General features: G+C 45.6%; 1 protein-coding gene across 3 annotated transcripts in view; it reads right to left on the bottom strand.

Moving 5' to 3' along the window:
* Window positions 1-18,545, bottom strand: part of LOC135505279 (striatin-like) — a 65,018-nt gene that overhangs the window by 29,037 nt on the left and 17,436 nt on the right. For all 3 annotated transcript variants that reach the window (XR_010450241.1, XM_064924502.1, XM_064924501.1), the window contains exons 2-4: window positions 11,396-11,499; window positions 5,972-6,045; window positions 5,806-5,884 (exon numbers count right to left, since the gene is read on the bottom strand). Coding sequence is in view for 2 of the 3 variants with exons in the window: in XM_064924502.1 (XP_064780574.1) it covers window positions 5,806-5,884; window positions 5,972-6,045; window positions 11,396-11,499 (257 nt within the window). In the remaining variant the exon portion in view is untranslated. The remainder of the gene's footprint in view (window positions 1-5,805; window positions 5,885-5,971; window positions 6,046-11,395; window positions 11,500-18,545) is intronic.

Consider the following 18,545-nt stretch of genomic DNA (forward strand, 5'->3'; position numbering starts at 1 on the left):
ACTGTCAAAGGGATCCTCATCAGAATGGTGTTTAAAAAATACATCTTATTTTACCAGGTAAGTTGACTGAGAACACGTTCTCATTTACAGCAACGACCTGGGGAATAGTTACAGGGGAGAGGAGGGGGAGGAATGAGACAATTGCAAACCAGGGATTATTAGGTGACCTTGATGGTTTGCGGGCCAGATTGGGAAATTAGCCAGGACACCAGGGTTAACACTCCTACGATAAGTGCCATGGGATCTTTAGTGACCTCAGAATGAGGACACGTTTAAATGACGGCACCCTACACAGGGCAGTGTCCCCAATCACTGCCCTGGGGCATTGGGATATTAAGACAACAGGAAAGAGTGCCTCCCATTGGCCCTCCAACACCACTTCCAGCAGCATCCGTTCTCCCATCCAGTGACCAACCAGGACAGACCCTGCTTAGGTTCAGAGGAAAGCCCGCAGTGGGATGCAGGGTGGTATGTTGCTGGTGGTGGTGTATGGGAAGTAGCAGTAATGATCAGTACTCTCCAGGAGAGGGAGCTGTTGCCCATGTTGTCACTGTTCACAGAGCAGTTAAGAGGAGCAAGTCCAGTCTGTCTGAGGAGCTGATGACCTTGTTTCCAGGGTTAGTGGTAGTGGTATAGTAACTCACTGAGGAGCTGATGACCTTGTTTCCAGGGTTAGTGGTAGTGGTATAGTAACTCACTGAGGAGCTGATGACCTTGTTTCCAGGGTTAGTGGTAGTGGTATAGTAACTCACTGAGGAGCTGATGACCTTGTTTCCAGGGTTAGTGGTAGTGGTATAGTAACTCACTGAGGAGCTGATGACCTTGTTTCCAGGGTTAGTGGTAGTGGTATAGTAACTCACTGAGGAGCTGATGACCTTGTTTCCAGGGTTAGTGGTAGTGGTATAGTAACTCACTGTCTGAGGAGCTGATGACCTTGTTTCCAGGGTTAGTGGTATGGTATAGTAACTCACTGAGGAGCTGATGACCTTGTTTCCAGGGTTAGTGGTAGTGGTATAGTAACTCACTGAGGAGCTGATGGCCTTGTTTCCAGGGTTAGTGGTAGTGGTATAGTAACTCACTGAGGAGCTGATGACCTTGTTTCCAGGGTTAGTGGTAGTGGTATAGTAACTCACTGTCTGAGGAGCTGATGACCTTGTTTCCAGGGTTAGTGGTAGTGGTATAGTAACTCACTGAGGAGCTGATGACCTTGTTTCCAGGGTTAGTGGTAGTGGTATAGTAACTCACTGAGGAGCTGATGACCTTGTTTCCAGGGTTAGTGGTATGGTATAGTAACTCACTGAGGAGCTGATGACCTTGTTTCCAGGGTTAGTGGTAGTGGTATAGTAACTCACTGAGGAGCTGATGACCTTGTTTCCAGGGTTAGTGGTAGTGGTATAGTAACTCACTGAGGAGCTGATGACCTTGTTTCCAGGGTTAGTGGTAGTGGTATAGTAACTCACTGAGGAGCTGATGACCTTGTTTCCAGGGTTAGTGGTAGTGGTATAGTAACTCACTGAGGAGCTGATGACCATGTTTCCAGGGTTAGTGGTAGTGGTATAGTAACTCACTGAGGAGCTGATGACCTTGTTTCCAGGGTTAGTGGTAGTGGTACAGTAACTCACTGAGGAGCTGATGACCTTGTTTCCAGGGTTAGTGGTAGTGGTACAGTAACTCACTGAGGAGCTGATGACCTTGTTTCCAGGGTTAGTGGTAGTGGTATAGTAACTCACTGAGGAGCTGATGACCTTGTTTCCAGGGTTAGTGGTAGTGGTATAGTAACTCACTGTCTGAGGAGCTGATGACCTTGTTTCCAGGGTTAGTGGTAGTGGTATAGTAACTCACTGAGGAGCTGATGACCTTGTTTCCAGGGTTAGTGGTAGTGGTATAGTAACTCACTGAGGAGCTGATGACCTTGTTTCCAGGGTTAGTGGTAGTGGTATAGTAACTCACTGAGGAGCTGATGACCTTGTTTCCAGGGTTAGTGGTAGTGGTATAGTAACTCACTGTCTGAGGAGCTGACGACCTTGTTTCCAGGGTTAGTGGTAGTGGTATAGTAACTCACTGAGGAGCTGATGACCTTGTTTCCAGGGTTAGTGGTAGTGGTATAGTAACTCACTGAGGAGCTGATGACCTTGTTTCCAGGGTTAGTGGTAGTGGTATAGTAACTCACTGAGGAGCTGATGACCTTGTTTCCAGGGTTAGTGGTAGTGGTATAGTAACTCACTGAGGAGCTGATGACCTTGTTTCCAGGGTTAGTGGTAGTGGTATAGTAACTCACTGAGGAGCTGATGACCTTGTTTCCAGGGTTAGTGGTATGGTATAGTAACTCACTGTCTGAGGAGCTGATGACCTTGTTTCCAGGGTTAGTGGTAGTGGTATAGTAACTCACTGAGGAGCTGATGACCTTGTTTCCAGGGTTAGTGGTAGTGGTATAGTAACTCACTGAGGAGCTGATGACCTTGTTTCCAGGGTTAGTGGTAGTGGTATAGTAACTCACTGAGGAGCTGATGACCTTGTTTCCAGGGTTAGTGGTAGTGGTATAGTAACTCACTGAGGAGCTGATGACCTTGTTTCCAGGGTTAGTGGTAGTGGTATAGTAACTCACTGTCTGAGGAGCTGATGACCTTGTTTCCAGGGTTAGTGGTAGTGGTATAGTAACACACTGAGGAGCTGATGACCTTGTTTCCAGGGTTAGTGGTAGTGGTATAGTAACTCACTGAGGAGCTGATGACCTTGTTTCCAGGGTTAGTGGTAGTGGTATAGTAACTCACTGAGGAGCTGATGACCTTGTTTCCAGGGTTAGTGGTAGTGGTATAGTAACTCACTGAGGAGCTGATGACCTTGTTTCCAGGGTTAGTGGTAGTGGTATAGTAACTCACTGAGGAGCTGATGACCTTGTTTCCAGGGTTAGTGGTAGTGGTATAGTAACTCACTGTCTGAGGAGCTGATGACCTTGTTTCCAGGGTTAGTGGTAGTGGTATAGTAACTCACTGAGGAGCTGATGACCTTGTTTCCAGGGTTAGTGGTAGTGGTATAGTAACTCACTGTCTGAGGAGCTGATGACCTTGTTTCCAGGGTTAGTGGTAGTGGTATAGTAACTCACTGAGGAGCTGATGACCTTGTTTCCAGGGTTAGTGGTAGTGGTATAGTAACTCACTGAGGAGCTGATGACCTTGTTTCCAGGGTTAGTGGTAGTGGTATAGTAACTCACTGTCTGAGGAGCTGATGACCTTGTTTCCAGGGTTAGTGGTAGTGGTATAGTAACTCACTGAGGAGCTGATGACCTTGTTTCCAGGGTTAGTGGTAGTGGTATAGTAACTCACTGAGGAGCTGATGACCTTGTTTCCAGGGTTAGTGGTAGTGGTATAGTAACTCACTGTCTGAGGAGCTGATGACCTTGTTTCCAGGGTTAGTGGTAGTGGTATAGTAACTCACTGAGGAGCTGATGACCTTGTTTCCAGGGTTAGTGGTAGTGGTATAGTAACTCACTGAGGAGCTGATGACCTTGTTTCCAGGGTTAGTGGTAGTGGTATAGTAACTCACTGAGGAGCTGATGACCTTGTTTCCAGGGTTAGTGGTATGGTATAGTAACTCACTGAGGAGCTGATGACCTTGTTTCCAGGGTTAGTGGTAGTGGTATAGTAACTCACTGAGGAGCTGATGACCTTGTTTCCAGGGTTAGTGGTAGTGGTATAGTAACTCACTGAGGAGCTGATGACCTTGTGTCCAGGGTTAGTGGTAGTGGTATAGTAACTCACTGAGGAGCTGATGACCTTGTTTCCAGGGTTAGTGGTATGGTATAGTAACTCACTGAGGAGCTGATGACCTTGTTTCCAGGGTTAGTGGTAGTGGTATAGTAACTCACTGAGGAGCTGATGACCTTGTTTCCAGGGTTAGTGGTAGTGGTATAGTAACTCACTGAGGAGCTGATGACCTTGTTTCCAGGGTTAGTGGTAGTGGTATAGTAACTCACTGAGGAGCTGATGACCTTGTTTCCAGGGTTAGTGGTATGGTATAGTAACTCACTGAGGAGCTGATGACCTTGTTTCCAGGGTTAGTGGTAGTGGTATAGTAACTCACTGAGGAGCTGATGACCTTGTTTCCAGGGTTAGTGGTATGGTATAGTAACTCACTGAGGAGCTGATGACCTTGTTTCCAGGGTTAGTGGTAGTGGTATAGTAACTCACTGAGGAGCTGATGACCTTGTTTCCAGGGTTAGTGGTAGTGGTATAGTAACTCACTGAGGAGCTGATGACCTTGTTTCCAGGGTTAGTGGTAGTGGTATAGTAACTCACTGAGGAGCTGATGACCTTGTTTCCAGGGTTAGTGGTAGTGGTATAGTAACTCACTGAGGAGCTGATGACCTTGTTTCCAGGGTTAGTGGTAGTGGTATAGTAACTCACTGAGGAGCTGATGACCTTGTTTCCAGGGTTAGTGGTAGTGGTATAGTAACTCACTGAGGAGCTGATGACCTTGTTTCCAGGGTTAGTGGTAGTGGTATAGAAACTCACTGAGGAGCTGATGACCTTGTTTCCAGGGTTAGTGGTAGTGGTATAGTAACTCACTGAGGAGCTGATGACCTTGTTTCCAGGGTTAGTGGTAGTGGTATAGTAACTCACTGAGGAGCTGATGACCTTGTTTCCAGGGTTAGTGGTAGTGGTATAGTAACTCAGAGGAGCTGATGACCTTGTTTCCAGGGTTAGTGGTAGTGGTATAGTAACTCACTGAGGAGCTGATGACCTTGTTTCCAGGGTTAGTGGTAGTGGTATAGTAACTCACTGTCTGAGGAGCTGATGACCTTGTTTCCAGGGTTAGTGGTATGGTATAGAAACTCACTGAGGAGCTGATGACCTTGTTTCCAGGGTTAGTGGTAGTGGTATAGTAACTCACTGAGGAGCTGATGACCTTGTTTCCAGGGTTAGTGGTAGTGGTATAGTAACTCACTGAGGAGCTGATGACCTTGTTTCCAGGGTTAGTGGTAGTGGTATAGTAACTCACTGAGGAGCTGATGACCTTGTGTCCAGGGTTAGTGGTAGTGGTATAGTAACTCACTGAGGAGCTGATGACCTTGTTTCCAGGGTTAGTGGTAGTGGTATAGTAACTCACTGAGGAGCTGATGACCTTGTTTCCAGGGTTAGTGGTAGTGGTATAGTAACTCACTGAGGAGCTGATGACCTTGTTTCCAGGGTTAGTGGTAGTGGTATAGTAACTCACTGAGGAGCTGATGACCTTGTTTCCAGGGTTAGTGGTAGTGGTATAGTAACTCACTGAGGAGCTGATGACCTTGTTTCCAGGGTTAGTGGTATGGTATAGTAACTCACTGAGGAGCTGATGACCTTGTTTCCAGGGTTAGTGGTAGTGGTATAGTAACTCACTGAGGAGCTGATGACCTTGTTTCCAGGGTTAGTGGTAGTGGTATAGTAACTCACTGAGGAGCTGATGACCTTGTTTCCAGGGTTAGTGGTATGGTATAGTAACTCACTGAGGAGCTGATGACCTTGTTTCCAGGGTTAGTGGTAGTGGTATAGTAACTCACTGAGGAGCTGATGACCTTGTTTCCAGGGTTAGTGGTATGGTATAGTAACTCACTGAGGAGCTGATGACCTTGTTTCCAGGGTTAGTGGTAGTGGTATAGTAACTCACTGAGGAGCTGATGACCTTGTTTCCAGGGTTAGTGGTAGTGGTATAGTAACTCACTGAGGAGCTGATGACCATGTTTCCAGGGTTAGTGGTAGTGGTATAGTAACTCACTGAGGAGCTGATGACCTTGTTTCCAGGGTTAGTGGTAGTGGTATAGTAACTCACTGTCTGAGGAGCTGACGACCTTGTTTCCAGGACAGCTGGTTGTTCAGAGAGCCAGGGGCCTCATTCTCATTCACCCCATCTGAGGAGAAAAAGGTATTTTGTCTGTAAATAAAATTGGACTGTCAGTCAGTCAATTTGTGTGTGTGTGTGTGTGTATCAGTCTTACCAGAGTCATAGCTGGGAGGTTTCATGTCTCCTTGGTTCAACTCCGTTCCATATTTTAACTTGTGGTACTTGGCCCTGGAAGAGAAAGCAGAAACCGGGTTAAAGAGACAACGATCTTACGATTATGACTGAGAAATATCCATCCACCCTTCTCAAATCAATAACCAGGTGTCCATCCACCCTTCTCAAATCAATAACCAGGTGTCCATCCACCCTTCTCAAATCAATAACCAGGTGTCCATCCACCCTTCTCAAATCAATAACCAGGTGTCCACCCAACCTTCTCAAATCAATAACCAGGTGTCCATCCACCCTTCTCAAATCAATAACCAGGTGTCCATCCACCCTTCTCAAATCAATAACCAGGTGTCCATCCACCCTTCTCAAATCAATAACCAGGTGTCCATCCACCCTTCTCAAATCAATAACCAGGTGTCCATCCACCCTTCTCAAATCAATAACCAGGTGTCCATCCACCCTTCTCAAATCAATAACCAGGTGTCCATCCACCCTTCTCAAATCAATAACCAGGTGTCCATCCACCCTTCTCAAATCAATAACCAGGTGTCCATCCAACCTTCTCAAATCAATAACCAGGTGTTCATCCAACCTTCTCAAATCAATAACCAGGTGTTCATCCAACCTTCTCAAATCAATAACCAGGTGTTCATCCAACCTTTCAACGTGCCTATCCAACCTAATGTCAGATATTAGGTCACGACAGGCCTGATGGAAACCACAAATTAGTCCACAAAATGTCAAAAAACATAAATAATAATAGTTTTGTGGATAAAGTGGGTGGGTTATTTTAATGTGGGTAAAATTATGCGAGAAACGACAGTGGAGAATATTGATATAAAACTCATCATACTGAAGTAACCTTGGGAGTCACGCGACGATGTGTTCTGTGGTCGTCCCACTAGGACTCAGGAAACCATGCAGTTTATTAAACTACAGATTAAATAAGTTCTGATGGACTTCACAGTGGGGTGAAAAGAGCCTGGTGATGATCTAGATGCTCCTTTATAATAAATATCTGGGGTCTTATTCAGGTGACATGATGATTGATGCTCCTTTATAATAAATATCTGGGGTCTTGATGATCTAGATGCTCCTTTATAATAAATATCTGGGGTCTTATTCAGGTGACATGATGATCTAGATGCTCCTTTATAATAAATATCTGGGGTCTTGATGATCTAGATGCTCCTTTATAATAAATATCTGGGGTCTTATTCAGGTGACATGATGATCTAGATGCTCCTTTATAATAAATATCTGGGGTCTTATTCAGGTGACATGATGATCTAGATGCTCCTTTATAATAAATATCTGGGGTCTTATTCAGGTGACATGATGATCTAGATGCTCCTTTATAATAAATATCTGGGGTTTTATTCAGGTGACATGATGATCTAGATGCTCCTTTATAATAAATATCTGGGGTCTTATTCAGGTGACATGATGATCTAGATGCTCCTTTATAATAAATATCTGGGGTTTTATTCTGGTGACATGATGATCGATGCTCGACTGCTGTTGGACAAATAACAAATGTTCTCTCTCTCTTGTCCATCATAATGTCCTCATGTGGACTAGCCTGACCACACTGTATCAGAGCTGTTGGCTGGAGCGCACGGGCCAACATCAGTGTGGGGACAAAACCCAGCAGATTCAAATGTGATGGATACCCTTTAAAAATGTTTATTTTATTTTTTTATGTGCACTATGTCAGTATTAAATCAGACTTCTTTCTTCAACAAGTCAATTGATGGAAACATCATATATATCTATCTACATACCTATATATCTATATATACATATCTATACACCCACCCATCTATCTACCCACCCATCTATCTACCCACCCATCTATCTACCCACCCATCTATCTACCCACCCATCTACATCTCTGCTGGGAAACTATGACCTCAATGACGGATTTTAGAATATTCTACTGTAAATCTTTATCCAATTGGATGGGAAACCTAGTTAGGTTGGGACCAAGGTGTTCCTGTTAAAATGGGTAACATCCTGTTTCCTGAGGGCTCTTCCTGATAGGAATGACCCGTTGCCAAGCAACCAGGGAACCCCACAAGACGAGTAACCTGATTCTGAAGCACGTGAAGTCTCTTCTCCCGATTCTGGCGTCGCTCCGAACTCTCTCCCAGAGAGGCTGAGACGACAGTGTTACTGAAATTAACAGAGAAATACACGTCCTCTGCTAACGATGATGATGATGATTCTGACAGGAGGAGGAGGAAGAGGAAGGAATCCGATTGTCTGCTCTCAAAAGGAGACACAACATAACAGAAGAAGAATGATGCACCCACACGCCAGTTGAAAGATGAAGAAAACCCCTGCTGTTCAAAAGCATATTGTTCATTAGACGCCCGGTTCTGGGGTTAAACGTACACCAGCATCCTGCACTGTGTTCTACTGTCTCAACCACACTTAATATCCAGGAAGGTTTATTGGGTAGAAGTGCCCCGCCATCATCTCAGAACAAATCCTGGAAACGGTTCTATTGCCACGGGGTGGATATAGAAGGTAACTGACAAAATAATGGAAACACTTGAGTAAATGAGTGTAACAACGTGTATTTGAAAGCAAGTGCTTCCACACAGGTGTGGTACCTGAGGTAATTAAGCAATTAACATCCCATCATGTTTAGAGCACACCCGATATAATCGGGTCACTGATATTATATGCTGATATTGGCCTTTTAAATCGCTATACTGGTATTGCCCGGTAATTCCACCGATATCAAATAATCAATAAATGGGATGGAGAAAAGGAATCTCTATACTGGACACTAGCGGCCATTTTATGTCATTTAACGTCACAATGTAAGAAAATCAACATTTGAAGCATATTTCTAGGACAATTGCTGTTTTGGATGGTTCTTGATGACAGTTCATTGTGGAAAAAGTACAGCTATGCCCCCGCCCCCTCCCAAAAGATAACGTTAAAGATAAAGATGAGGCCTGTAATTTTAATTCATTAAAAATCCTACAAATGTGATTTTCTGGATTTATTTCTCTCATTTTGTCTGTCATAGTTGAAGTGTACCTATGATGAAAATTACAGGCCTCTCATCTTTTTAAGTGGGAGAACTTGCACAATTGGTGGCTGACTAAATACTTTTTTGCCCCACCGTGTGTCGCCAGAGGTGAAAACAGGACCCATGTGTGGCCAGAGGTGGCTTTTTAAAAAAAAAAAAATTTTTATTTTATTTTTTAAATCGGGTTCTCACGGATTTGACATACCTTCACAAACCATGTCGCAGGCTGTTTTAAACTAATCCTGGGTTGCTAATTATTGGTTTGACAACAAACAACGGTCACTCATGTTACCAAGATAGCGAACAACCTGCTAACTTAACAGTAGGTCTAGGCACATCTGATTGGCCCAGGAAGAAAGGGGAGAAGGCGGGAGAGAGAGCGAAGAGGAGAAAGAGGAGGACAGCGAGATTTTAAAAAAGAGGGGAGATAGAAATGCCATCTCTACATCCTGTTCCAGAGGAGGGAGAGCATCGTTGTTGTTACCACGGCAACCTGCTGTTGCAGGCACAGAGCTGACACCATAGTGTCGGTGAACAGACTCGGAAGGAGTCGAAAATTATCCTGCTGCTGCTTTTCCTGGAACACTTAGAAACACAAGGGGATGAACGATCCCCCAGGGAAAGGCAGACAGAAACCGCTCTAGGAAAGGACAGGAGGCCAGAAACACTCAGAGAGCAGTAGAGCTGTGACCTTGTCTTGATTGGGTTTCCCCCAGGGTAAGGCAGACAGAAACCGTTCCAGGGCAGTGTCATCAGTAACCAGACACCAATCTGTCCTCTGTGCAGACGTCACAACACCAGGGGACTGTCTTTTCCTTCCAGGGTCATCTGTCATTGTAGACCCTCGGATTTTCTGCTGTGTAAGTTTCACTTCCATGTTTATTTGACCTTTATTGAACCAGGCAATTCAGTTAAGAACACATTTCTTATTTTCAATGACGGCCTAGGAACAGTGGGTTAACTGCATTGTTCACGTGAACACTTTTGGCTGTCGGGCCCTCTGTCTTTATCAGTGTGGTGCATTCATGTGAAAGGTCATAGGTTCATGTGATGATGCAGGGTACGGTACACATGCTATGTGATGTGTAAATGGTCCCGCGAATCTACAGCCATCCGTGTCCAGCATTGCCCATCAGCCACTGGGGGAAAGATTCTTCTGAAATCAAGGAAAGCTGCTATACATTACCGTGTTGCGTGTTACCGTGTTGCGCTCGCATTGCCTCATGTCCAACGCAGCGTTCATTTTGGCACACTTTAAAACACTTCATTTAGTTGTCAAAAATGACTAAAATGGCCCGCTGTTTTGGTAAACGAGGCTCCCTTCATTTCGGTCACATCTGTATCCATGTATCAAGGCTTAAAAATCCTTCTGTAACCAGTCTCCTCCCCTTTATCTACACTGATCGAAGATCTAACAAGTGAAATCCATGAGGGATCATATAGCTTTCACCTGGTCAGTCTGTGTCATGAAAAGAACAGGTGTTCTTAATGTTTTGTATACTCAGTGTTTGTGGCCTTGTCCTACCAACATATTGTTTTGCATAACATCAGATTCTCTTCCCAACAGCAGAAATATTACAAATATATACAATAATAACATTACATAACAATTCAGGCCATGTAACATCCTAATTCAGCCTACATAAATGTTACACGCAACACAAACTGATACACACAAGCAGAGAATAAAGTTATTCAAAATAGTGATTTACCCAGTCAGCTATAGAGGGGTTCTTGACCCAGTCAGCTATAGAGGGGGTCTTGACCCAGTCAGCCATAGAGGGGGTCTTGACCCAGTCAGCCATAGAGGGGGTCTTGACCCAGTCAGCCATAGAGGGGGTCTTGACCCAGTCAGCCATAGAGGGGGTCTTGACCCAGTCAGCTATAGAGGGGGTCTTGACCCAGTCAGCTATAGAGGGGGTCTTGACCCATTCAGCTATAGAGGGGGTCTTGACCCATTCAGCTATAGAGGGGTTATTAACCCTTTTCCTTTCTGTGCCTCATGTTACCATGGCTACACTCAGTAGGCTACTGGTAATGTTACCGTGGCTACGCTTAGTAGGCTACTAGTAATGTTACCGTGGCTACGCTTAGTAGGCTACTAGTAATGTTACCGTGGCTACGTTCAGTAGTCTACTGGTAATGTTACCATGGCTACGTTCAGTAGTCTACTGGTAATGTTACCATGGCTACGTTCAGTAGTCTACTGGTAATGTTACCACGACTATGTTCAGTAGTCTACTAGTAATGTTACCACGGCTACGTTCAGTAGTCTACTGGTAATGTTACCATGGCTACATTCAGATGCAAAACATTCATGAACAAGAGACCCACAGATGGTCATCAGGTTCTGTAACGTACCTCTCCTGTTTGAGAACGTATTCCAGCATCTTGATCCTCCGAACCAGGTCCTTCTTCAGGTTCTCCTGTCCTTTCCTCTCTCCTTGGAGGAAGGCTGTCTGAGCCTGGAGGAAACACAATATCAGTCATCAATACATTCTCCTGTCCTCTCTCCCTGGAGGAGACAATATCAGTCATCAATACATTCTCCTGTCCTCTCTCCCTGGAGGAGACAATATCAGTCATCAATACATTCTCCTGTCCTTTCCTCTCTCCCTGGAGGAGACAATATCAGTCATCAATACATTCTCCTGTCCTCTCTCCCTGGAGGAAACAATATCAGTCATCAATACATTCTCCTGTCCTCTCTCCCTGGAGGAGACAATATCAGTCATCAATACATTCTCCTGTCCTCTCTCCCTGGAGGAAACAATATCAGTCATCAATACATTCTCCTGTCCTCTCTCCCTGGAGGAGACAATATCAGTCATCAATACATTCTCCTGTCCTTTCCTCTCTCCCTGGAGGAGACAATATCAGTCATCAATACATTCTCCTGTCCTCTCTCCCTGGAGGAAACAATATCAGTCATCAATACATTCTCCTGTCCTTTCCTCTCTCCCTGGAGGAGACAATATCAGTCATCAATACATTCTCCTGTCCTTTCCTCTCTCCCTGGAGGAGACAATATCAGTCATCAATACATTCTCCTGTCCTGTCCTCTCTCCCTGGAGGAGACAATATCAGTCATCAATACATTCTCCTCTCTCCCTGGAGGAGACAATATCAGTCATCAATACATTCTCCTCTCCTCTCTCCCTGGAGGAGAAACAATATCAGTCATCAATACATTCTCCTGCCCTCTCTCCCTGGAGGAGACAATATCAGTCATCAATACATTCTCCTGTCCTCTCTCCCTGGAGGAGACAATATCAGTCATCAATACATTCTCCTCTCCTCTCTCCCTGGAGGAGAAACAATATCAGTCATCAATACATTCTCCTGTCCTCTCTCCCTGGAGGAGAAACAATATCAGTCATCAATACATTCTCCTGTCCTCTCCTCTCCTCTCTCCCTGGAGGAGAAACAATATCAGTCATCAATACATTCCCCTGTCCTCTCTCCCTGGAGGAGAAACAATATCAGTCATCAATACGTTCGTCTTGGGAGAAATTATCTTTTCCATAAGAAGCTGAACAGACTGGCGGGGGGAAACAGACTGCCGGGGGGAAACAGACTGCCGGGGGGAAACAGACTGCCGGGGGGAAACAGACTGCAGAATGCATTCTAGAGGAACGGTGGGAGATCGCCAGGCCAACGTCAGACTTATTCAAGCTCTCCCTCTCCCCCCCTCCCTTCTACCTCCCCCCTTCTACCTCACTCCCCCCTCTACCTCACACCCCCCTTCTACCTCACTCACCCCCCCCTATACCTCACCCCCCCTTCTACCTCACACCCCCTTCTACATCACACCCCCCTTCTACCTCACACCCCCCCCTTCTACCTCACCCCCCCCCCTTCTACCTCACTCCCCCCCCCCCCCTTCTACCTCACACCCCCTCTGGTAAACACATACCACCTCTTCGTAAACACATACCACCTCATCGTAAACACATACCACCTCATCGTAAACACATACCACCTCATCGTAAACACATACCACCTCATCGTAAAGTGTGCGGCGACGCGCTGAAGACTCCCTACACCGTTTGCTTGAACGGCGAAGGGGAAGCGCGCTTCAATTACCGGTTGAGATATAAAAATAGTACCTCTTTTTAAAACGGTGATAAAAACAGTTGACACGCGATGGCTGCTGGAGTGCCCTTTCATAAGCCCATGCAACCAACGGTTTGAGGACAGCGGCAGCTCTGCCCTGTCAGAAAGATTTCCCGCTCAAACCAGGCAGATTGACCTATTGACCTGTTAATCATGACCTGTCAAAAGTATTTCCATCAATGAATAGGATCAAAAGCAAATGAGATGTTTCTTCAGACAATTGGCACAGAGTTTATTTTTAAAAAATTGGCTTTTTTTTTTTTTAATCAACCAAAAGCCGGCTATTACCAGCAAACGGAACCCTGGACACACGGTTCAGTACATTAGACAGGCTACCCAGACCAACACCGTCTTCTAGTCCTACCACAGGGCAGGAGACTCAACACCTTACAGCACAACGCAGTTAAACAGGGAACAGTCAGGAGATGAGCCCAACCAGAACCCTGTCTTTAGTCCGTAGCAAGTGGGCACCACAGAATCTGGGACAGCGAGACAATCAAGGAGGAGTATGTTTTGAGTGAGTGTGTGAATGAGATTCTCTTTGAAAGCAGTACTTTTGATGTCTAAAACAAAATGAGTCACAGCTGCTTAAACCAGATTTAAATAAATGTGAGCTTCATTTCACATCCACCCACCATCCTCCTCCAAGCCAGTCCCACAACATCCTTCTATAGAAACATCCAGAACATCATCCGAACAGGCTCTCTCTATCTGGAACATAACATGTACACACTGTAGGCTATAGATAAACTCTGTCCAGTCTACAGAGACGAGAGATTACACCACTTATTCATCTGAGACTAATGATTTATCTATGAAGCTGAAGAAGTCCACATTGGACAGTAGAGAGAAACACTCCATACAGTTACTAATCACAATATTACTTTTGGATGATATTATATTGGTACTTGGACAACATGTTTTGAAATTATATTTGTTTTTTTGCTAGGTAGAGTTAAAAACATCTGTATCCGCGCCAAAATACTGGTAGAAATGTTTTACGGACATATTTCCTTGACTAAACAATACTAATTTCCTTATGCTGGCTCTCATCTCTCCGCAATATGCTTGGAACATCAAATGGCAGCGGGGGGAATACGACTAGACGTATTGACCCCAGTGGGGAATCGACTAGACGTATTGACCCCAGCGGGGAATCCGACTAGACGTATTGACCCCAGCGGGGAATCCGACTAGACGTATTGACCCCAGTGGGGAATCCGACTAGACGTATTGACCCCAGTGGGGAATCGACTAGACATATTGACCCCAGTGGGGAATCGACTAGACGTATTGACCCCAGCGGGGAATCGACTAGACGTATTGACCCCAGCGGGGAATCGACTAGACGTATTGACCCCAGTGGGGAATCGACAAGACAGAACAAAAATATAAAAATGCAACAATTTCAAAGGTTTTACTGAGTTACAGTTCATATAAGGAAACAAGTTCATTGAAATAAGTTCATTAGGCCCTAATCTATGGATTTCACACGACTGGGAATACAGACATCTGTTGGTCACAGATACCTTACTAAAGGCAGTGGATCTGAAAACCAGTCAGTATCTGGTGTGACCATTTGCCTAATGCAGCGCGACACATCTCCTTCTCATAGGTTGATCAGGCTGTTGATTGTGGCCTGTGGAATGTCGTTCCACTCCTCTTCAATTGCTATTGTACTAAGTAGGTAGAGGGGTAGGTAGGTAGCTATATGGGTACTAAGTAGGTAGAGGGGTAGGTAGCTATATGGGTACTAAGTAGGTAGAGGGGTAGGTAGGTAGCTATTTGGGTACTAAGTAGGTAGAGGGGTCGGTAGCTACATGGGTACTAAGTAGGTAGAGGGGTAGGTAGCTAGCTATATGGGTAATAGGTAGGTAGAGGGGTAGGTAGCTAGCTATATGGGTACTAGGTAGGTAGAGGGGTAGGTAGGTAGCTACATGGGTACTAAGTAGGTAGAGGGGTAGGTAGGTAGCTACATGGGTACTAAGTAGGTAGAGGGGTAGGTAGCTAGCTACATGGGTACTAAGTAGGTAGAGGGGTAGGTAGCTAGCTACATGGGTACTAAGTAGGTAGAGGGGTAGGTAGCTAGCTACATGGGTACTAAGTAGGTAGAGGGGTAGGTAGCTAGCTACATGGGTACTAAGTAGGTAGAGGGGTAGGTAGCTAGCTACATGGGTACTAAGTAGGTAGAGGGGTAGGTAGCTAGCTATATGGGTACTAAGTAGGTAGAGGGGTAGGTAGCTAGCTACATGGCTACTAAGTAGGTAGAGGGGTAGGTAGCTAGCTACATGGCTACTAAGTAGGTAGAGGGGTAGGTAGCTAGCTACATGGCTACTAAGTAGGTAGAGGGGTAGGTAGCTAGCTACATGGCTACTAAGTAGGTAGAGGGGTAGGTAGCTAGCTACATGGCTACTAAGTAGGTAGAGGGGTAGGTAGCTAGCTACATGGCTACTAAGTAGGTAGAGGGGTAGGTAGCTACATGGGTACTAAGTAGGTAGAGGGGTAGGTAGCTACATGGGTACTAAGTAGGTAGAGGGGTAGGTAGCTACATGGGTACTAAGTAGGTAGAGGGGTAGGTAGGTAGCTACATGGGTACTAAGTAGGTAGAGGGGTAGGTAGGTAGCTACATGAGTACTAAGTAGGTAGAGGGGTAGGTAGGTAGCTACATGAGTACTAAGTAGGTAGAGGGGTAGGTAGCTACATGGGTACTAAGTAGGTAGAGGGGTAGGTAGCTATATGGGTACTAGGTAGGTAGAGGGGTAGGTAGGTAGCTGCATGGGTACTAAGTAGGTAGAGGGGTAGGTAGGTAGCTACATGGGTACTAAGTAGGTAGAGGGGTAGGTAGGTAGCTATATGGGTACTAAGTAGGTAGAGGGGTAGGTAGCTACATGGGTACTAAGTAGGTAGAGGGGTAGGTAGCTACATGGGTACTAAGTAGGTAGGTAGCTATATGGGTACTAGGTAGGTAGAGGGGTAGGTAGGTAGCTATATGGGTACTAAGCAGGTAGAAGGGTAGGTAGGTAGCTGCATGGGTACTAAGCAGGTAGAGGGGTAGGTAGGTAGCTACATGGGTACTAAGTAGGTAGAGGGGTAGGTAGGTAGCTATATGGGTACTAAGTAGGTAGAGGGGTAGGTAGCTATATGGGTACTAAGTAGGTAGAGGGGTAGGTAGCTATATGGGTACTAAGTAGGTAGAGGGGTAGGTAGCTATATGGGTGCTAAGTAGGTAGAGGGGTAGGTAGCTATATGGGTACTAAGTAGGTAGAGGGGTAGGTAGGTAGCTATATGGGTACTAAGTAGGTATAGAGGGGTAGGTAGCTATATGGGTACTAAGTAGGTAGAGGGGTAGGTAGGTAGCTACATGGGTACTAAGTAGGTAGAGGGGTAGGTAGCTATATGGGTACTAAGCAGGTAGAGGGGTAGGTAGCTATATGGGTACTAAGTAGGTAGAGGGGTAGGTAGGTAGCTATATGGGTACTAAGCAGGTAGAGGGGTAAGTAGCTACATGGGTACTAAGTAGGCAGAGGGGTAGGTAGGTAGCTATATGGGTACTAAGTAGGTAGAGGGGTAGGTAGGTAGCTATATGGGTACTAAGTAGGTAGAGGGGTAGGTAGGTAGCTATATGGGTACTAAGTAGGTAGAGGGGTAGGTAGCTACATGGGTACTAAGTAGGTAGAGGGGTAGGTAGCTACATGGGTACTAAGTAGGTAGAGGGGTAGGTAGCTACATGGGTACTAAGTAGGTAGAGGGGTAGGTAGGTAGCTATATGGGTACTAGGTAGGTAGAGGGCAGGTAGGTAGCTATATGGGTACTAAGTAGGTAGAGGGTAGGTAGGTAGCTGCATGGGTACTAAGTAGGTAGAGGGGTAGGTAGCTAGCTACATGGGTACTAAGTAGGTAGAGGGGTAGGTAGCTACATGGGTACTAAGTAGGTAGAGGGGTAGGTAGCTACATGGGTACTAAGTAGGTAGAGGGGTAGGTAGGTAGCTATATGGGTACTAGGTAGGTAGAGGGGTAGGTAGGTAGCTATATGGGTACTAAGTAGGTAGAGGGGTAGGTAGGTAGCTGCATGGGTACTAAGTAGGTAGAGGGGTAGGTAGCTAGCTACATGGGTACTAAGTAGGTAGAGGGGTAGGTAGCTACATGGGTACTAAGTAGGTAGAGGGGTAGGTAGCTACATGGGTACTAAGTAGGTAGAGGGGTAGGTAGCTATATGGGTACTAAGTAGGTAGAGGGGTGGGTAGCTATATGGGTACTAAGTAGGTAGAGGGGTGGGTAGGTAGGTAGCTATATGGGTACTAAGTAGTTAGAGGGGTAGGTAGGTAGCTATATGGGTACTAAGTAGGTAGAGGGGTAGGTAGGTAGCTATATGGGTACTAAGTAGGTAGAGGGGTAGGTAGGTAGCTATATGGGTACTAAGTAGGTAGAGGGGTAGGTAGGTAGCTATATGGGTACTAAGTAGGTAGAGGGGTAGGAAGCTATATGGGTACTAAGTAGGTAGAGGGGTAGGTAGCTATATGGGTACTAAGTAGGAAGAGGGGTAGGTAGGTAGCTATATGGGTACTAAGTAGGTAGAGGGGTAGGTAGGTAGCTATATGGGTACTAAGTAGGTAGAGGGGTAGGTAGCTATATGGGTACTAAGTAGGTAGAGGGGTAGGTAGGTAGCTATATGGGTACTAAGTAGGTAGAGGGGTAGGTAGCTACATGGGTACTAAGTAGGTAGAGGGGTAGGTAGCTACATGGGTACTAAGTAGGTAGAGGGGTGGGTAGGTAGGTAGCTATATGGGTACTAAGTAGTTAGAGGGGTAGGTAGGTAGCTATATGGGTACTAAGTAGGTAGAGGGGTAGGTAGGTAGCTGCATGGGTACTAAGTAGGTAGAGGGGTAGGTAGCTACATGGGTACTAAGTAGGTAGAGGGGTAGGTAGCTATATGGGTACTAAGTAGGTAGAGGGGTAGGTAGCTATATGGGTACTAAGTAGGTAGAGGGGTGGGTAGGTAGGTAGCTATATGGGTACTAAGTAGTTAGAGGGGTAGGTAGGTAGCTATATGGGTACTAAGTAGGTAGAGGGGTAGGTAGGTAGCTATATGGGTACTAAGTAGGTAGAGGGGTAGGTAGGTAGCTATATGGGTACTAAGTAGGTAGAGGGGTAGGTAGGTAGCTATATGGGTACTAAGTAGGTAGAGGGGTAGGTAGCTATATGGGTACTAAGTAGGTAGAGGGGTAGGTAGCTATATGGGTACTAAGTAGGAAGAGGGGTAGGTAGGTAGCTATATGGGTACTAAGTAGGTAGAGGGGTAGGTAGGTAGCTATATGGGTACTAAGTAGGTAGAGGGGTAGGTAGCTATATGGGTACTAAGTAGGTAGAGGGGTAGGTAGCTATATGGGTACTAAGCA

Source organism: Oncorhynchus masou, chromosome 18, assembly GCF_036934945.1.
Source record: "Oncorhynchus masou masou isolate Uvic2021 chromosome 18, UVic_Omas_1.1, whole genome shotgun sequence".
Lineage (NCBI taxonomy): Eukaryota > Metazoa > Chordata > Actinopteri > Salmoniformes > Salmonidae > Oncorhynchus > Oncorhynchus masou.